The sequence below is a fragment of the Symphalangus syndactylus genome, chromosome 11, assembly GCF_028878055.3.
Source record: "Symphalangus syndactylus isolate Jambi chromosome 11, NHGRI_mSymSyn1-v2.1_pri, whole genome shotgun sequence".
Classification (NCBI taxonomy): Eukaryota; Metazoa; Chordata; class Mammalia; order Primates; family Hylobatidae; genus Symphalangus; species Symphalangus syndactylus.
Genome location: NC_072433.2, coordinates 106,601,655 through 106,624,044, shown reverse-complemented (window position 1 = coordinate 106,624,044; position 22,390 = coordinate 106,601,655). Strand labels below are relative to the sequence as shown.

General features: G+C 35.6%; 1 protein-coding gene across 5 annotated transcripts in view; it reads right to left on the bottom strand.

Moving 5' to 3' along the window:
* The window catches only part of HSD17B4 (hydroxysteroid 17-beta dehydrogenase 4), an 88,210-nt gene that overhangs the window by 27,783 nt on the left and 38,037 nt on the right, over positions 1-22,390 (bottom strand). For 4 of the 5 annotated variants that reach the window (XM_055298771.2, XM_055298775.2, XM_055298772.2 and 1 more), the window contains 7 exons: positions 20,929-20,953; positions 19,186-19,314; positions 16,570-16,673; positions 13,674-13,910; positions 11,134-11,185; positions 6,365-6,436; positions 4,012-4,115 (listed from right to left, as the gene is read on the bottom strand). In XM_055298771.2, the coding sequence (XP_055154746.1) occupies positions 4,012-4,115; positions 6,365-6,436; positions 11,134-11,185; positions 13,674-13,910; positions 16,570-16,673; positions 19,186-19,314; positions 20,929-20,953 (723 nt within the window). The remainder of the gene's footprint in view (positions 1-4,011; positions 4,116-6,364; positions 6,437-11,133; positions 11,186-13,673; positions 13,911-16,569; positions 16,674-19,185; positions 19,315-20,928; positions 20,954-22,390) is intronic. The other variant, XM_055298774.2, reaches the window with a different exon arrangement.

Below are 22,390 nucleotides of genomic sequence, written 5' to 3'. Positions count from 1 at the left end.
GAGTGAATATAACATTTCCAAGCTTTTCATTCAGACAATGCCACTGCATATGTTTGTGTAGTGCACAACTTGCCTTAGGGTTCTTAATAACTCATAATTTGCTACCTGTGAATAGATACAACCTCACATAAATAATACCCACTTAATACCTGTCAAGGTAATTTTTTCACATCCAAGCAATAAATGCGGACAACTTTTAAATGTGGGCCCGGGACATTGTTTTCATATAGTATTGATCAATATTAATTTTTCAAACAGCTTTACTGACACAATACACATATAATTCGCCCCTTTAATATGTAAAATCCAGTCATTTTTAGTATATTCACAGAGTTGTCCAACCATCACCAGAATCAACTTAGGCACATTTTCAAGTTCCCAAAAGAAAACCCTATACCCATCAGCAGTCCCTCTCCCTTGTCTCCTTTCTCCTCCAGCCCTTGGCAACATCTAATCTACTTTCTGACTCTACAGACTTGCCTATCCTGGTTATTTCATATAAATACAGTATGTGGTCACTTGCTATCAATCTGAAAAACTTTATTTAGTATTTCTTGTAAGGCAAGACTGCTAACAACAAATTCTGTCATTTTTTATTGTCCAGGAATGTCTTTATTTTACATTTATTTTAGAAAGATCATTTTGCTGGTTATAAAATTCTTAGTTGACCTTGTGGTATTTTTTTTTCCTTTCAGCACTCCGAATACATTAGCCCACTATCTTTTGACTTCCATTGTTTCTGATGAGAAGTCAGAGGTCAGCTCTTAATCTTATTAGGGTTCCTTTGTAAGTAATGAGTCATTTTTTCTTTCATTATTTTCAACATTTTCTTTTCATTTCTGGCTTTCAACACTTTTACTACAATGAAGAGAATATGGATCTCTTCAGATATATAATCTATTTGGAGTTCACTGAGCTTCTTGGATGTATAATGTTTTTCATCAAAAGCCATTATTTCCTCAAAATTTTTTTCTGCTCCTTTCTCTGTCTCTGATACACCCATTATATGAATGTTAGTCTGCTTAGTGATACTCCATCTGTCTCTAAGGCTCTTCATTCTTTTTCCTTTTCTTCACCGTGGTTCTCTCTGTTCTTTAGTTTGTATAATCACTATCAATGTATCTTTAAGCTTTTTTGATTCTTTCTTCTGTCAGCTGAAATCTACATTTGGCCCTTCAACAGTAAATTTTTCATTTCAGTTATTATACTTTCAGCTCCAAAATTTCTATGAGTCTTTGTAATAATTTATATATATTTAGTAACATTTAAGCATGGTTTCCTTTAGTTCTTTGAACATAAATAACAGCTGCTTTGAAGTCTGTCTACTAAGTTCTCTCAAAGCCAGTTTCTGTTGCCTGTTTGTTTCTTCCATCTATGCATCACACTCTCCTGTTTCTTCCATGTCTTATAATTTTTTGTTGCTAACTGGACATTGCAGATAATAGATTATAACATCTCTAGACACTAATCCCCCACCCCTTCCAGGGCTTGTTGTTATTGTTTATTTATTTAGTAACTTAGCTAGACTCTTATATGTGAATCTATTCTCCCAATAGTGTACAGCCTCTGATATTGCTCCTCAGAGACTGTACCTTGAGTAGGTGCAGTCACCCTAGGATGACACTGGTTTTAGCAGGGCTCTCTTTGACTGTCTCTCCTTGGTCTCTCTGTTAAACTGTCTGCCTCTTTTGGTATCATACCCAGGTGTTAGGTTCCACTAATTGCCAGACGACTGTTCTATTTTTTTCAACAGTGTCCTGGGGTATAAATTGTTCAACAATCTGATCCAATTAAATTCAAGTCTCTTTGCAAGGGTAGTCGTTGAGGTCAGTCTTTGAGGTTTGTTACAATCCCAGGAGGGCTTTTCTTAGCTATCTCTTTCCCTGGTTCTTTCTAGTAAATGTCTAGCTGGGCTACACTTTAGCTCCCTGCTGTTATGGAACTACCAGCCTTCTCTTAATTGCTTATCACTACAGCCACACCTTGTTTTTGAGGGCATCCCTATGCTTGAACTTCCAAATACGCAGTTACAAAAAGACTGTTTCCTTGAGAAGACGGTCAGAACTTTGTGTTATTACAGCCTTCCTCTCCCTCCAGGCAGAACTTCTGCAGGAATAGTGACATACTTCTCTCCAAGTGATACACTTGCTTTACAAGAAGGAAGCAAGGCAGGTGTAGTAGCTTCTGTTCTTCTCAGCTGGCTCTCCAACCATGGAACCTCCACGCTACAGGAAAGCTAGGGGAAGTGCAATCAGGGCCCCAGTATTCTCAGCCTGCCACAGGTAGGGTAAAGTCTCCACTCTGTAAGTAGGGGCTGGATGGAGAAATAGAGGCTCACAAGTCAGTCACTTTTACCTGGAATAGAGCATCTGCAATTCAGAGCTAGTGGGAAGGATAAGAAAAGTTAATAGCCTGCCCATCCTGGGAAGACAGCATGGTAGAGGGCTCCTACATTCTTGGCTGCAAATGGCTGGGGTACAGTTTCTGTCATGCTCAGCCAGGAGAGGAAGAACAAAGGGAGGGGTTGTGGCTCAAATGCCACACAGCCTCACTGTTCTTACCAAAATATAATAGATTTTCTTGAATAAATGTTCCTTCATCTGCTCTATACCCTTAGGACAATTTCCAGAGACATTAAATAGCTGTGTTTTAAAATAATTTTTTACAAGTCATGGTTGTTTCACTGACAAGAAAGTCCAAGGAGCTTCTTACGTCACCATTCCAGAAGTCTTTTCCCAATACTGCTTTAAATAATATTTTATTTACTATAGAAGAATATTGACTACAGTATAATCTTATTACCACAAATAACTTAAAGGTAAAGCCAGATTAACGTGAAATCCAAATTAAATATTTTTAGGAAAAATATGTTTCCAGAATTTGACAACAAAAAAAAAACCAGAATTATCTTGCATAAGAGAAATACTTAGGTCCTTTAATAAATGAAGATTTTAATCTATACAAGGATCACTGTGTTCAATTTTTCTAAAAACTTTTGGGGTCTGCAAAGATTGTACAAGAAAATAACAAATATTCTCGTAATTATCTCAGATACATTATACTTAACTCAGCAAGGCTTTTCTATATATAAAATATGTTGTACAGAGAATATATAAACATAAACAGCACTTCAAATTCAAGGAACACACACTATTTCAAAGTACTGATTACCGAGTCTCTATGCTATAAGATTACATATATGGTAATATAAGATCAATATACAGTTGACCCTTAAACAATGTGCGGCTTGGGAGCACTGACTATGCAGTCAAAAATTCACGTATAACTTTTGACTCCCTAAAATCTTAACAACTGATAGCCTACTGTTAACCAAAACCCTTACCAATAACATAAACCATCAATTGACACATATTTTGTGTTATTATATTCTGCATTATTACAATAAAATAAGCTAGGAAACATTTTCTACACTGGCTGCCACCTTATCTGAAATCAGCACATTCCATGGAGGAAGAAGTCCTGCTTTGCTGCATCGTCTATCCAAGGGTTTAATGTTGGTAAATGAGCAACTCTAGCATTTGTACAAGGCTCCCTAAGACTCCTGCAGCAGTCGACCAAGCCCAGGGACATAATTGAATCTGGAGTTTCCTGAGGCCTTGTTTTGAAAAAGACTTGACATACACATAGGAAGAAAGGCACAAAAATAAACGTTCACTTGTCTCTGAAAAAAAAAAAATAATAATAACAATAATAAGCTAAGAAAAAGAAAATGTCATGAAAATCATAAAAAATGAAAGAATATTTACTATTCAGTAAGTGGAAGTAGATCATCATAAAGGTCTTCATCCTCATCATTTTCACATTGGGTAGGCTGAGGAGGAGGAGGAGGAAGAAGAGGGGTTGGTCTTGGTGTCCCAGGGGTGGCAGATGTATAAGAAAATTTGCCTATAAGTGGGCTCATGCAGTTCAAACTCATGCTGTTCAAGTCTCAATTGTATAGGTAAGAATCCTTAACTACACATATGTTTTGCTTATAAAGTCATGGCTTACCTTGACTTTGTCTGATGTCCGTTTTCCACCAAAGCCTCCAGAGCCAACAAGAAAGAGAGAGAACTGATTGTGGCATATAAGTTCCTTCTCAGAATAAGAATACACTGAAACGTAAATAAAAGAAAAAATAAAAGAAGTTACTACCAAAAGACATAACTAGTTAACCAACATAGGTTCAACAATTCCTGTCAAGGTTTCAAAAACAAAATCCAATTACTGAAAGAGTTCTAACATGTAAAGGCGTCCAAGTTTGGATTACGAAGCATTCATTTTAATCCATTCATCCAGACTCTGAAAGGCAGAGAGAAGAGGAGCTTCAAAAATCCTTTCTTAACTATGAAATAGCAGTTCTTTCACTTTTCTTAAGGCTCTCCAACTGCTATTCAGATCCCAATTATTTCCACCTTAAACATTTCAAATAATCCCACTAGAAAGTACAGGTAACCACACTCGAACTTTCAAACATTCTGCCAAAGCAGTCAAGAAGAGCATGCAGAGGAAATAAGTGGGAATGAAGGTATAAGACACATGAGGGCAGGATCATGACTGTTCTGCTCACTCTTATTTTCCCATCAACTAGAATAGTTCCTGTACAGAAAAAAAGGCACCTAATAAATGTTTATTAATTAATAAATCGGTGAATAAATGATATGACTGAGCAAGTTAGCAAATAAGTGAGCAAGTAATGAATAAGACAGCTGTCCCTCTATTTACTAACTTACTAGGGACAGATTATTATCTGTTTCATATTTAGCTCTGCAAAACTAGAAATATGATTTTAAATTGCACACTAAAGAAAAATCTAATTATAACCAAAAATAAGGAAAGGCATGTCAATGTATTTCAAATAAGATTTTTATTTTTATCACACAGGCAACTGAATAACCAATTTCATCCATACTTTGCCTACAAATTCTAATATACTAATGACCATTGCCAAGTTGTATTTCAATAAATGGAGCAGATCAAGAGAGAACAGTAAAAATTAAAGCAAGGTTTCAGCAGGACTTTTTTTTTTTTGGTATGTTACATTTGGTACAATGGTGAGAAGACTAAAAGAGAACTGGGAGAATAGTAGCCAAGTGTTGGCCAACATCTGGAATGACAAGCATGAAAACCTAAAAAGAGAAAGGAAGAGGAAAAGGAGGAGAAGGAAGATAAAGAATATACATAATATTTAAGACCATCAAAAATGTTCTCAATTGATTATTAAGCAAAAATAAAGCAAGTTCCAAAACAGCATATACAGTATAACCTCCTATGTATTTACAACAAAAATGATAAGCTTATATTCCAAATATTAAATAATGTCAAACTTTATACTGTTCTTAGGTTCCAAAATCACTGACAACAAATATCTACTTTTTTGTTCTTAAACTTTAAAACTTATAAGTTTTATATTTAAATTTAATTTTTAAAATTTAACTTATAAAATGTACAATTTTTTTTTTTTTTTTTTTTTGCAGCAGAGTCTTGCTCAGTCACCCAGGCTGGAGTGCAGTGGCACGATCTCGGCTCACTGCATGCTCTGCCTCCCGGGTTCACGCCATTCTCCTGCCTCAGTCTCCCAAGTAGCTGGGACTACAGGCGCCCACCACCACGCCCGGCTCATTTTTTTGTATTTTAAGTAGAGACGGGGTTTCACCATGTTAGCCAGGATGATCTCGATCTCCTGACCTCGTGATCCAACCGCCTCGGCCTCCCAAAGTTGTAGGATTACAGATGTGAGCCACCGCGCCCAGCCTAAAATTTACAAATTTTAAGCATCGTATCTTCACCTTATGTTTAATTACTAGTATTTCAATATTTATTAAACTACTATAATCTTTTTTCCCACTGCAAATAAAATGTGGCTGTGGTGTTTACACCACATCATAAGTTCAAGTCTAGAAACTTATAAAAGCACAAGTCTAGGAGCCTAACTACCATTTATAAGAATAATTTAGTGTTCAAATATGCTCCAAGTTCCAAATAGCTAACACATTAAAGAATACCTAAAATACAGCCTAATTGTCAAGTGAGGACTATCTAATATTCCTTCCAGCCAAAAACATACTCCAGCAAGCTTAATTCTCCTCTATATTATCAATACAAGCCACATTTATCACTTCTGTGCTTTGGTTATGTTGTCTTAAATCCAAATGAAACGCCTCACCCTTCCCAGCCTGACCCCAGAAATAAATGCTTCTCCCCCTCCTTCGTTATTTTTCTTAGAGTTTAAAAATGCTTGTCTTGTTTTCTAACAAATGGAAGACAAATACTAACTTATTAATCAACTTCTATGGTGAAGTATTATGTCATACACAAAGACTATAATCTAATAATATTATTATAAGAATTATAAATAAAATACCATCCATAATAATCACTACACCGGATCCTTTATCTAGGACATCAGCAACAACTGCTTCACATTTTAATTTTCCTAGAAAGAAAAGAAAAACAGTGTCTTAAAAACCAAAGATTACTATAAGAAGATGTGAAAGAATTTAATAGCGTTTCCACTGTAAGCTCAGCAAAACTAAAAAACTATGGTTTGAAATAATGTTCCTGAACAACAGATGCTGGAGAGGATGTGGAGAAATAAGAATCCTTTTACACTGTTGGTGGGAGTGTAAATTAGTTCAACCACTGTGGAAGACAGTGTGGCGATTCCTCAAGGATCTAGAAATAGAAATATCATTTGACCCAGCAATCCCATTACTGGGTATATACCCAAAGGGTTATAAATCATTCTACTATAAAATACATGCACACGTATATTTATTGCGGCACTATTCACAATAGCAAAGACTTGGAACCAACCCAAATGTCCATCAATAATACACTGGATAAAGAAAATGTGGCACATATACACCATAGAATACTACGCAGCCATAAAAAAGGATGAGTTCATGTCCTTTGCAGGGACATGGATGAAGCTGGAAACCACCATTCTCAGCAAATTATCACAAGATCAGAAAATCAAACCCACACGTTCTCACTCATAAGTGGGAGTTGAACAATGAGAACATATGGACACAGGGAGGGGAACATCACACACCAAGGCCTGTCAAGGCGTTGGGGACAAGGGGAGGGATAACATTAGGAGAAATACCTAATATAGGTGACGGGTTGACGGGTGCAGCAAACCACCATGGCACGTGTATACCTATGTAACAAAACTGCACGTTGTGTACATGTACCCCAGAACTTAAAGTATAATAAAAAATAATAATAATGTTCCTGAACTCACTAGAAAAAATAATTCAACATTAAAAGCAGTCAGAATACCTGAATCACTAAATTTCAAACATCAATATTTGATACATCAGATTTTTTTAAATAACCATTGGCAATGTCAAGGACTACTCTTGGTCTCTTTTGACCCTGTTATTCAACAAACATTTGTTGAGCATACAACCATTACCGTTTACCCCATTCTTAAATTTCTACTCCTATTCAACACAGTACTGCAAGTCCTACCCAGAGCAATCAAGCAAGAAAAAAAAAAATTTTTAAGACATCCAAACAGGAAAAGAAGTCAAATTATCTCTCTTCACCAATGATATGATTCTATACCTAGAAAACACTAAAGACTCCATCTGCCAAAAGGCTTCTAGAACTGATAATGAGTCAAGTAAAAGTTTCAGGATACAAGATCAATGAACAAAAAAGAGTAGCATTCCCATACACCAATAATATTCAAGCTGACAGCCAAATCAAGAACGCAATCTCATTTACAATAGCCACAAAAAAAAATAAAATATCTAGGAATACATCTAATCAAGGTGGTGAAAGATCTCTACAAGGAGAACTATAAAACACTGCTGAAAGAAATCACAGACAACACAAACAAATGGAAAAACATTCCATACTCATAGGTTGGAAGAATCAATATTGTTAAAATGGTCATACTACTCAAAGCAATCTGCGGATTCGATGCTGTTCCTATGAAACTACCAATGCCATTTTTTTTACAGAATTAGAAAAAAATACTCTAAAATTCATATGGTACCAGAAAGAGCCAGAATAGTCAAAGCAATCCTAAGTAAAAAAACAAAGCTGGAAGTATCACATTAACTGACTTGAAACTATACTATAAAACTACAGTAACCAAAACAGCATGGCACTGGTACAAGAAAAGACCAATGGAAAAGAACAGAGAACCCAGAAGTAAACCCACACACCTACAACCATCTGATCTTTGACAAAGTTGACAAATACAGGGAATGGGGAAAGGACTCCCTATTCAATAAATGGTGCTGGGATAACTGGCTAGCCATATGCAGAAAAACGAAACTAGACTCCCACCTTTCATCATATACAAAAATTAACTCAAGATAGATTAAATATTTAGATGTAAGACCTCAAAGTATTAAAATTCTAGAATAAAACCTAGGAAATACCATTCTGGACATGAGCCTTAGGAAATAATTTATGGCTAAGTCCTCAAAAGCAATTACAATCAAAGATTAACAAGTAGGACCTAATTAAACTATGAACAGAGTAAACAGACAACCTAAAGAATGGGAGAAAATATTCTCAAACTATGTATCCAACAGAGGTCTAATGTCTAGAATCTATGAGGAACATAGTTCAAAAAGCAAAAAACAAATAATCCCATTAAGAAATGGGCAAAGGACATAACAGACACTTCTCAAAAGAAGACACACAAGTGGCCAAGAAACATTAAAAAAATGCTTCATAACACTAATCATCAGAGAAATGCAAATCAAAACCACAATGAGATACCATCTCACATCAGTCAGAATGGCTATTACTAAAAAGTCAAAAAAATAACAGATGCTGGTGAGGCTGCAGATAAAACAGAACATTTATACACTGTTGGAGGGAATGTAAATTAGTTCAGCTACCATGAAAAGCAGTCTGGAGATTTCTCAAAGAACTTAAAACAGAACTACCATTTGACCCAGCAATCTCATTACTGGATATATACCAAAAGGAAAAGAAATCATTCCATCAAAAAGACACATGCTCTCATATGCTCACTGCAGCACTATTCACAGTAGCAAAGACATGGAATCAATCTAGGTGCCCATCAATGGTGAAATGGATAAAGAAAATGTGGTACATATATACCACAGAATACTACGCAGCTATGAAAAAGAACAAAATCATGTGCTCCACAGCAACATGGATACAGCTGGACGTCATTATCCTAAGTGAATTAATGCAGGAACAAAAAACCAAACACTGTATGTTTTCACTTATAAGTGGGAGCTGAACTCTGGGTACACACGGACATAAAGATGGGAACAACAGACAATGGGGACTACTAGAGTAGGGAGAGCAAGAGCTGAAAAACTACCTATTCGGTACTATGCTCACTACTGGAGTGATGGGATCATTTATATCCCAAAGCTTAGCATCACACAATACACCCATGTAATAAATCTGCACAGATACCTCCTGAATCGAAAATAAAAGTTAAAATTCTTTTTTAAAATAATAAAGTTTATATAAAACGAAAAAAAAAAACCAGACAGAAAAGAAAGTACTACTGTAAGGTTTCCTTCACTCCTTCTAGTGGTTATTTTTAACATGATGAGGGTAAGTCAGCCTATGACACTACCAGTAGAGCCAACAAATGAGCCATTAAGAGATGTTGTTATCAGTCTCCTGATGCTTGACACTCTGTGTCTCATCAATTGGTGTGTTTTATAAACAGTAGTAAATTATAAACAGTAGTCGTGACCTTGGTTTTCTGCAGTTTAAAAGGTTCCAAACCACAAGTATCTCATATTTTGAACATTCACATTTACTAGACAGTAAATTTTAAAACTACTTAAAGAAAATGCACAGGCTGTACTGAGAAAAAATAATTCATGAGAAATATAACTTGAGGCTAAGGAGGTAAAAAAAATTAAAAAGTTATTCTCTACACCTTCCTATTCACATCACTGTTCAGTTATCATCACTCTGGAGTATAAATCTAATCTCTCTTTTCATATTTTAAAATCCCTAATGGCAGAAACCTATCTTACACATTTCTACTTCCCTTGTAACAGTGGTTTCCAAGTGGACCCATAGGGCTGGTTACATATGAAACACGTAAGGAGCTTCCTAGCCACTGTCACCAACACCACCACCCCACCACATACATACATGCACGCATACACACATACACACACACACACACATATACACACACAAAATTTCCAAGGTTGGGATTGAGAATCTACATTTTACTTAAATTAACAGATAATATAATGTAATAACTTGGGTGATTTTGATATGCAGTCAGGTTAGAAAATTACCTACTACCTAATACTGTGCCTTGCAAATACTGGGTATCCAGCCGATATTTGATCAATGCACAATCACCAAAAAGTGTATTGTTTCACATAAAAAGAGCTGTTTTGAAAACTTATGCTATAATACTTACACTGAAATAAAGCTATTCAGCTTCAAGCAATAAAAATCTCATAAATTTTTTAGAAAAATAAAAAGGTTTAAGAAAAATATTCAAGTAGGATTCTAGCTACTTGCTGACCTCTACATTGTATAATGTGAAACGACAAATATTAACAAAACATTCCTTTTTGTATTCTACCACCTTATATGACCAGTATATAATTAGACAACATTCAAACATCAAAGTAGAGAAATAAATATATCCAATTATCTAAACAAGTAAGATATTTTTGAGAAAAGTAAAAATGATTATTTAAGCAGACTTGTTTTTTATTTTCTCCAAAACAAAATAGAAAAAAATGAATTACAAGAAATTCTGTATCTTTTAACATTGTTTGCTTTATGAAAATCAGTATAAGGATAAATACCTGAGAAAAGAACAATAATCCTAAGAACCATAACAGATTATAGGCAATCACTAAGTTTAGAGCACACACACGAATGTTCCTTTCAGTTGTTAATAACACATACATCAACAGGGATAAATTATGAAATAAATTTTTAAGACTATTAAAGGACAAAGCTTAAGGTGACCAAAACAGGTACTAGTTAACATCAGTCTACTCTAATGGCTCACACGTGCAAAACAATTTGTGATATGTTTTATTAGGTCACTCTACACCAGTTTAACACACTGATGTTATTTAAAAGGTTAATCAGGAAATAAAAGTATGGTATTATGGAATTAGTATATCAATAACTCACCTGCTCTGGGAAGTGGTTTATATAACTCTAAGTACTGCTCTCCATGAAGAACCTATGTTAGAGTAAACAAAATTTTATTAGCAAACTTTCTTGCTCCACAGGTTCTGCCTGTGGATACTGCTACTCGCAAGTGACATTTTACTGTCCACAGGCTCACATTTCTCCCCAAGTTATCTCTCTCTGTTTGGCTTCTTCTTCTTAATCGTGTGATTGAAAAATAATCAATCCCCTAATCTCAAGACAGTCAGCTCTTCTGGAGCAGAGAAGATATATTTGTGTTCTTTCTTGGCATTCATAAAGCCTTGTTGACTGTTAATTACATATTATTTGCCAAGAGACAATAAACTAGGCTGTATTCCCAAAACTTATAACAGTGCCTAGAACATATTGGGCATTCAATAAATATTCATTGAATAAGAACGAACAAATGGGCCAGTGCTAGTAATTTCAGGTCACATATACCAAATACAAATGACACAACTAAAACACAAAGAAAAATCTTACAACCATGTTCAAAATGAAAGCACTGTCAATGTGAATATCCCTCTCTTATAATACTTTGTAAATTATCTACAAAGACTAGATACTAAGGACACTGTGTAACTTAATAGCCACTTAACCTCAATGTATCAAACAAAGAATGCACCAAGGTATGTAAGAAAACAATAGGACAGGAAAACCAAAACCTGAAGCATACACTCAAATGATCCCACTTTCACTGCAGAGGGCCAGTTTCCCAGCCTTCCTCAGAACCCAAAAGGATTTAAAAAAAAAGAAGAAGAAGAACAAGAAGAAGAAGAAGAAGAAGAAGAAGGGGAGGTGGTTGATGAGAAGACAAACGAAGGTCGGCCTTATTGTGTCATATAGCTTGAAAAAGTCAAGCTTAAGAAGACTAGGATTCAAGTTCCAAGATGTATGAACACCATTTACAATTTCCAATGGTTAGGGGGAATTTTGAAACATTTGTTTTAATTTTTTGCATTTACATTGTTCAAAGTATATAGCAACTAACCATGGGAGTGTGAATGAAACAGCAAACTGCCCAGCACATATTTCTTGTCTTCCTCCCAACTTCATGAAACACTCTAATAAAATAAGTGGCCATCAACTCAGAGCAGCAATGGGCTAACTGATCCACCAGTAAATAAGTTCTCCAATCAGTCAAAGTTACAGATACCAGCTCATAGCCCCATGATTTACAATTACCAAGCTCATAACCTGAATCTTACTCCAAGAAATAAAATATACCCTATCTCAAAGAACTTCTCACCATTGTTCACCCCTCCTTCTTGACACACTTTATTCATTTGGCTTCTCAAATACCCCATTCTCATGATACTCTTCATACCTCACCAACCATTCCTCTGCAGTCTCTTTTTGCTAGTTCCTCTGCATCTCTTTACCCTCTCACCATTTCAGGGCCTCTAAACTCAGGCCTCTTCTCTACTTATTCTCACACATTAGGTGACTTCATCTATCTCCAGTCTTTAAACATCACCTAAATGCTAAGGACCCAGTTAGACCCCTCCCTGAACTCTAGACTCATATATTCAACTGTCCATCTTACATTTCCACTTAAATGTGTAACAGACACCTCAAACATACTTAAAACCAACTCCTGATCAACCCCACCTTAAAATAAATGTGTATGTATAAATTATACATAATGCCATATGTAACTACTATACTTATTAAATACACTATACATAATTATACATTACATATAGATGTGTAATGTATAATTATATACAATGTATATATGCACCCATCTATATATATATATATATATATATATATATAATCCCAGTTATCCAGAACAAATATCTTCATCCTTGACTCCTCTTTGCTAACCCTCATATGCAGCACTTTTACTTGGATTACTATAATAGACTCTCCAGTGGTTCCTCTGCTTTCATGCTTGACTCCCTTATAACCAACTCTCCAACAGCAACAAGCTTGTGCCAGTGTGTGAACATAGCCAGATCATGTCACTACTCAGCTCAAATCAACAAATGGCTTCCCATATTCATCAAAGTATATGCTGAAATCCTTACAATTACTCCAGGGCCTTCTCCTACCATTGCCCCCTTGCTCACTCTACAGCTATGCTGGCCCTATTACTGTTCCAAAAACAAGCCAAGTATGTGCAATTTCCTTTAAATACTCCTCCCTGGCTTGCTTCTTCACCAATGTCATGAGGTGAGGATTATCATATCCATTTTACAGATAAGGAAACTGAAGCCTAGAGATATTATTTACCCTTGGTCAAGAATCAAGTAAATGGCAGAGAGAGAATAACATTATGCCAGGGTTATGGGACTACACATACTTGTTATTTTCTTCTTTTTGCTGGCATTTTGAACTAATTTTCCCCTCTTTTATTCTTAAAAAGAAAAATCAAAAGATATGCTAAACTAACCACTATAAATAATTATATAAATATATACACACACTACACACACATACATATAAGATATGACATTAATGAATAATATTTACAGAAACAGAAAAGCAAAATAAAGGTTTCTTATTAGGCATACCTTTGCAAAGTTGATTGAAAGTCCAGGAATTTCTGCTAATCCTCCACCCATCATAGATTTCTGACCTATGATAACTCCGAAGGTGGGCAAACAGGAGAAATCAGAACTTCCTTCATAAATAAATTTCAAATCTTTTGGATCCTTGATTGATGCTCCCACTCCAAGGGCATACATAATAGCTTCCAGTTCCGTATAAACATAAGAAAATGCTGGGAGTTTCTGGCCAATAGCTCCAGCCTAAGGACAGTTTTAAAAAGTAATTTATTTCATTGATAACTTTTCAAAACTATTAACTTCTTACATACCCAGTTTTGTTTTTGAATAGATGTGAATAGAATGTTAGTGAATTTGATGGAGCACAATTATTGCAGTTATATTTTATTTTTTTAATAGAAACTAGGTAATGTGTAAAAAAGGACTTCATTTACAGTTAAGAACTTTTTTATTGCTTGCTTCTTGCTAACAGATAGTATGCCTCATACTCAACTTTCCTGTCTCTAATTCAGCAACTATTAGCTACCCAAAAATCCAAAAAATAATGACTTTGTTATTAAGGATAGTAAATTGCTCGTAAGATCTAATGTATAAAGTTCACTGTAAACAGATGAGTAAAACGCTGCTTAATGGATGTAAATTTGATTGCCTCATAATGGTTTTTGTTTGTTTGTTTTGAGATGGAGTCTCGCTCTGTCACCCAGGCTGGAGTGCAGTGGCACGATCTTCGATCACTGCAACCTCTGCCTCTCAGGTTCATGCGATTCTCCTGCCTCAGCTTACCGAGTAGCTGGGACTACAGGCCCGTGCCACCATGCCTGGCTAAATTTTTTTTATATTTTCAGCAGAGACAGGGTTTCACCATGTTGGCCAGGCTGGTCTGGAACTCCTGACCTCGTGATCCACCCACCTCGGCCTCCCAAAGTGCTGGGATTACAGGCATGAGCCACTGCACCCGGTCCCTCATAATGTTTTTAAGTAAAATAAAATTTAACTTGAATTTCCTTCCCGGGAATATCCTTTGTCTAACTAGATGTTGTCTTTTTCTACTTAGTGATAATATGCACAGCTAATAAGTGAAGTACATATAAAAGAATAATGTCCAATTTTTCAATCATTTTTATTCTGAAGTAGAAGTTGGCAAACAAGGACTAAGAGCTAAAATGGTTTATACACGTTGGTTAAAAATAAGAAAAAGAGAAAGAATATGTAATAGAATAGAAGCACTATGTAGCCCACAAAGCCTAAAATATTTACTATATGGCCCTTCATCAAAAAGGTTTGCCAACCCTTATTTTGAGGAAAAACCACATTTATATACTGACCACATTCTCAGGCTTAAAATTAGAATTTTAACTTTCTTTATCATAATGCCTACCGTAGGTTACAAAACATCAGAATCTAATATGGCAAATGACTTACTTCTTCCTATTTATCCAGTACAGTTTTTTTAAGAAAGGATACAAACAGGAACAGTAAATAGGCAAATTTCACATGAGCTATCACAATTGTCCTCGAATTTCTGACTCAGTGGGAAGCATTTTACTTGCAGCCATGTTGAAATAGTTCTAAAATACAACATCGATGCTTCCCTTAAAAGAAACAGACCCAAAAGAGCACTAAACTAGATATCCTTTTCTAAAGAGTTAGAAAATGTTACAAAAGTAGGATTATTGATGGTCAAGAAAAAAATGATACTTGTCATACAGTTAGATACAGAAATCTAATGGTACTGAAAAAGAAAAAGCAAAAGTTTAATATCTGAGCTTATGTTCAAATTCTATCAATATGTAGTACATATTTTATATAGTTTTATCATCATTCATTTAGCAATAAATAGCTTAGAAAATAATTTTTTGTATGTGAAAAAAGTTTCAAAATTATTTACATTTCAAACAAAATTTTGCTGATTATAGGCACTTCACTTCCAATATGGAGGTTTAAAGCCTTGTGTGCATTAGGTAAAGGGGTAAAAAACACAACAAAGAACCTGGGAGCACATAACCTCCAGGAGTCATGGTGTCATAGTCTCCCCTCCCAAATACAAATTCCCACACAACTTAAATCTACTTAAAGTCAATTTAAAGCTATCCTTAAAGAGATAAAGAACTATGAATGGGTAGAATGAGAACTGTATATGGAAGACAGACAGTCCAGGCAGGCATAGATATCAGGACTAGATATCAGTTTAGCCACAAGTCATTTTACCAACAGTTGAGGTACTCCCTTTTTTCCTCTTCAATTCAGTACCTCCCTGAGTCAGTTTCCAAACAGCACTGCAGGTGGTAAAAATGGGGTTGGCACCACTCAGGCAGCTAACCTGATTCATCACACCCCGCAGTGGAGTCTGCCAAAAATTATATGCAAGTAAGGAGCATCCCTCTAAAAAGTTCATGATAAGCTTTCAGCAGCTCTGTTTCCAACCAGGAGAAGAAGCTGAGTGGGTTACCTCCATTCTCCAAGCCCCACTCGGCTACTAGGTAAAACCTTGGAAACTGACACCCAATCACTCTGATCTCCTTTCCCATTAGGGAAAACAAATGCAGGGTACAGTCCAGAGAAATCTAAGAGAGGGAAAAGGAGAAATTAAAAAGACAAATAAAGTACTCTGGACCATGTTTGAATTCACCCTGAGCCATCTCTTCATGTGGCTCAACTGTCCTGAATTCTGTGTATGTTGAAATCAGGCTGTATGTTACAAAGTCAATCATAAATGATTCCTGAATAAATCTTCTATTTTAAATTATCTCTGCCACTGCTTCTCTCCATTATTAGAGACTGAAAGAAAGTAACTGCATCCAAAAGAAAAGAGAAAGAAGTAGGGAAGAAAGAAAGCAGGGAGGGAAGAAGAGAGGTAAAGTCTCCAGAGAAGGCAAACGCTTTAGGCTTTTTTCCCACTTACAAATCCTGATGTTGCTGTAGACGTTGCACGACTAGTATGATTTGCTGAAACTCCTCCTTCTGAATCTATTTTACTCAGAACTTCAATTATACTGCCAGTTGATTCTAAAATTAAAAATGAAAAACAAAAAAAAAAGCTTTGTTAAAGATGTGACTAAGAAAAGCTACAATATGCTACATAATTATTCCTATAACATTCAGCAAACCTGCTACAGAGCCTCCATTGCCACTCATGAACTGAATGTATGATGTCAGGCTACTGAAGGAAAAAATTGCGACTGAAATAGGCCAAAAATAAATGGACATCTTCAATGAAATACAAGACATTGTCTAGCATATCCTTCCCTGGTTATCTGATTCTAAGGGGGCTCTGGGCTTTCCAATGTCTTTAAGCTATTTTACAACCTTTAAAGAGAAATACTTGTCTATAGACATGCAATTTGTCTGATGGAGAGATCACTGATTCCTCCTCTCAACTGATTTCCATTCTTCCCAGGATGAAAGAGTGCCAAGATTACCTCCTCACCCCTACTCCCAGTTCTTTGTACAAGTAATAGCTCTGAAGATAGTACCAAAAATTCTTCCAGAGAAAATCATCATCATAACCAATGACTCCAGACAGAGATCAAAAGCTGCTGTTCTGTGGGTCTAAAAGGTTAATAAAGGAGGCTCATGGGGCATCCACATATCCATAAGATATTCTGAAGGCCCTGGGACCTTTCTAACAAAGCTTAGAGACATGGGCTTCCTTCTGAACTCAGACAAAACCATAATCAAAAATTTTTAATTTTTGTAAAAATATAAAAATTAGCCAGGCGTGGTGGTACATGCCTGTAATCCCAGCTACTTGGGAGGCTGAGGTGGAAGAATCACTTGAACCCAAGGGGCAGAGGTTGTAGTGGGCTGAGATCACGCCACTGTACTCCAGCCTGGGAGACAGAACAAGACTCCGTCTTAAAAATAAATAAATAACCAAATTACAGAGTCTGAGAAGACCAGAGATATCTGCCATTCCTGATGACACCAGTAGGGAAGTTTCTTGCCTATTAATCTTCCCCCTACCATCCCATTCATATTGCTATCTAGAGGGAAGGCTATTTAGTTGAAAGCCACCTCCTTCCAGAAATAGACAACTTGAATTACTTCTTGGCTCAAATACTGGCTAGTTTAGCTTTTCCTGGGATTTAGTTCCATCATCTATAAAATAAAAACACTAGAATAGATGCTCTGGAAAGTCAATTCTCATCGAAAAGATCCTTTTTTTTAAATTGTGATTCAAATAGAGGTATCTTTTCACTTATAATTAGTTATAATAATTCAATTAGTTAGCTTTTTAATAAGTTTAACACTTTTGAGGCAGAAACATTTTTTGAGATAAATATCAGAGGAAAGCTTTTACTATACTTTTCTTTCATTTATTTTCATGGAAAAGTGACTGTTATTCATAGAATAAATTTCTCAAATGTCTAAATATAAAATACAAAAATGTTACCAGTTATGACATAACAATCATGTTATCATCTGATTGAGAATAAGCATAATGAGAACTTCAGTGGGTATTCCAGTAGGTAGGAAAGTATCATTAAGGAGAAAAAAAAACGGAATAGTCATTTTTCAAATATATTCTTCTATCAAACTTTAAATATTACATTACTATGAGAAAAAAATGTTTTTCTATAAAATGACCTTGACTCATGATCTTTTCAGAAAAATACTTCAAATTTCATATATTACATGCATATGTGAGTTACGCTAGAAAAAAAAAAATCTGACTTTTATTTAGTTATCTATTTCTGTGGTATGTAATAGGAGATTAAATAATTCAAGTTAATAAGCAATTATTAAGTCCCTTCTATGAGTTCCGCACTATGCTAACACCAAACATATACAAGAAGTACAAACAAGATACAGTCTCTGCCTCAAAGGAACTTACCAGGCAATTCAGAAACCATACATTCACGAAACAAAAGAAGTGGAGAACAGTTAAAATTAGATGCTCAAGCGCTAGGAGTTCAGCTAACAGAAAGATCAATATACCCTAGAATATCTGGACAGGTTTTGTTGAATATCTGGGGCTTGAGTTTTTCTAAAAAAGCATTAAGATTAGCAGAGGACATCAAAGGCAGAAGAAGTATGTTAGAAAAGCAGAGAATCAGTAGCAAAGACAAAGTGCTAAAACAAAGCCACATTTATGCACTAAACAGAAAAGAGCTAAGCCTAAATAATAAAAAGGCTTAAATAATCTTTTTGAGAAAGAAAGAAAGAAAAACATGGTAAGATTGGGAGCATATGGGTAGATAATGGAAGACTTTGAAACCAACCATCAGTGAGGATGTAAGTGCATTCAGCACAAATGAGTAAACATCTTATGCCATCCATCCCCCAATCACACATAAACCCAAAAAAAAGGATAATAAAGCTGAAAAACTGACAGTGAGAATAACATAAATATCTTAAATGTGAAGAATTCTAATACCTACTAGAGCAGAAAATATGCTATAGACGATTCAAGTGTCTTAACACTACATTTAACATAGAAGACAACTCCATAAGAGAAGAAAATGCTTGCTGCCTCTGATTCCCCAACCAGGGCTAACTGACGGGGGACTCTCTTTACCTTGGATACTCTGGGGCTTGCTGGCATTCTCAAAGTCACAGATCTTCTTCCAGTTAGCCTTGACTGCCTCAGGAGTCATTGGGTGATTCTTTTGTCTTACAATAGCTCCAAGAGTCCGCTCCCAGCGTACTGGTTATAGAAACAAAAATAACATACTGAGCACATAGTTGAGAGACAGAAAGTAAGATGCGTAAGAACCCTTTCATTTCTTAAGAGAAAGGAAATTTAGAAGAAAAGGGATTCTAACTGCTAAAGAGTTTTACCATAAGCCTTAAAATGAATTTTTCCTAATAAACCCATTAGGATAAAGTCAATTTAAAGAAACATTTGAAGCTGAAGGGAAAAATTTCTCCTCTGACTATGATAGGCAGTACTAAAGGTAGAATGTTATGCTGTATGTGAGAAAGTTTAATCATACAATAATCACATCAAAAGACTGACTTCACGACCACAGATCTCCAAAGTAATATACTTCATTCTTCTTATTTATAAAATGCAGATAACTGAATAAAGCTTCGCTGAGTTAGCAAACTGAAGACTAATAGTAAATAAAAGGTCAAAGACTTCAGTTAACAAAAATTTAGTGTAACAGGTGGCCCCAAATAATTCTCCCTTACCTTCTCTTTGCTCTACCTCTATTTCCACAAGAAGTCAGTTAGAATGCACATTCATAAAAACCATTACTGCTGCATAAGGAGAATTTTTAACATTGTTTTCTTTTTAAAAACCAGAGGTATAAATAACTACTAATAACCTTATTTAAACATAATAGTCAGATATTGATTACTGTTAAACTGAAGATTTGTCTTTGGGAATGACAGAAATGCCTGTGTCTAGAGCTTTCCTATTGATAAAGTGCCAGATATAGCTTTTACTGCAAAACTTTATGTTCCTTTTTTAAATGAATGTAAATAAGACACTCAAAAATGCTTCAAGAATATAAGCCATTTTAACAATTAGAGAAAATGACCATTAATTCTAAAAATATTATACTACTACAGCAATGCCCTCCAGAGATAGCAACCTTTTAACTGATTCAGTTAATTGGATTAATTTTGATACCCATAGCCAACTAAATATAAGCTGAGACATAGAATTTTTCACAATTTTTTTAATGCCATAAAGCAATTCTCAAATTTGGAGTTCACAAGGTTTGAGAGATGGGGTAGGAGAGGGTTGAAGCCAAGTAAATTTACTACTGGGCTAAAGCTGAATAATTCCCATAGATTAGCTGCAATTTCTGTCCCAGTAAGTTGTCCAATGTGATTCCTCACTCCCCTTGACGTCTTCTGCTTCATAGAAGAAAATAATTACATGGGAAAATTGGAGAACTTGCCTGCTGCTCTAGAAAAGTCTCAACCCATCTTTTTCCAAAACAGCTCTCCCTCCCACTCACTTATCTGCTGAAACAGCAAGAACAAGCGTTTGGGAAGTCAAAGACATGGGAGGATGATTATCAATATATGCTGTCTGAAGGAATAGCCAGCTCTGAACAAGACAGGACAAGTCCTGAATAAGGACTGCCTACAGGAAGAATAGATAGGATCTTGAAAGGGCCACAGACCTATAGGACAATCACAATGTTTAAAAATACCTGTTGCTATAGCAATGTTTAAGTTTGAATATGCAAGCACTATATCCAATGGTTAGGCATTTGACCAAAATCTTACCCACCTCAACTGGATATGCAGGTTTAAAGATAAGGAAATAATCTATACAAACCAAAAACTAAGAGAGACTTACATTTTCCAATCCATCCTGCTCCAACCTATCAAAAAGAGGGGGAAAACATTATACCATCCAATGTGAAATCACTGATACAATTTTTTTAATTAAAAAAAAGTCAGCTCCTTTACTAGGAGTATTAGAATTCAAGGCGACAAGAGATGAAAATAATACAGGTCTATAAGAGTCCACTGGCCCCCATGACTTTGCGTTGTTCATGTTATCAGAGCACAAACTTAAAACAGCACAATGAAGTAGAAAGGCATGTAATAGAAAAGAATGAATCTGATGTCAGAGACCAAGGCTTGACACAAATTTGTCTACTGACTACCCTGGCCAAATCATGTGACCTGCCTAAATCCAAGTTTCCTCAAATGTAAAATAAAAATGACAGTACATATTTCATGTGTTACCATGAAGCAAACAATATAAATAGTACACTGCCTAGCATATCATGAGATCCAAATAAATGTCCCTCTTGAAGGACCTACTGAATTACAAAGAAAACCAAAGCCAAATAAAGAGAGTATTTGACTTAGTGAACTACATATACTCATTTTAATGAAACATCTTTATGCAGAGATAAGACAAATGACCAAATAATAACTGCTACCCAGAAAGATAAATTATTCACTTCTATAATTTTTTCTAGAGGTCATTCAAGAAAAATCCTAAAAAAAAAAAAGTCTGATGAGTCTGATGTAAAGAAAATCTGTTTGTCATAACTTCAAACACCACAACTACAGTGTACTCAAACTTATCACAAAAATTTCATATGCATATGAGAGAAGAAATGTATCAGCAGACATCTTAGTGGCTCTAAGTTCAAGGGTGTGGCTTTTCCTCACCCTTTGCCTCTATATTAATATGCCTACACCTTTTATGATACAGCCAGTCAGCCTTGATATAGTTACACTAATCAGCAGTGGTTTTGATAACTGACAAAATAACTACCACTTTTTACTGTATTTTAGAAGGGAAGTAATAAGCTACAAGCTCCTCTCAGGTGCTAAAAACAATTGCACCAGCTGAGCCAAAAATATTTGTATCTGCCACTCTAGATATCTATCAGAACTTCAAAAAGTGGCAATTTACTTTCAATGTTTAAGTCAGGATATTACACACAGCTCGTAGTATATTTTATCAATCAGGCATGCCAAATGTTTCTCAATAAAAATGTTCACAATACAGTAAAAGAAAACAGCAACATAACAAAACTTCGTCTGCAGAATTATCCTAATTGTCTGTGTGTTTGGGTGTATAAAACACCTATTTAGGCCGGGAGCGGTAGCTCACGCCTGTAATCCCAGGACTTTGGGAGGCCAAGGCGGGCAGATTATTTGAGGTCAGGAGTTCCAGACCAGCCTGACCAACATGGTGAAACCCCGTCTCTATTAAAAATACAAAAATTAGCTGGGTTTGGTGGTGGGTGCCTGTAATCCCAGATACTCAGGAGGCTAAGGCAGGAGAATCACTTGAA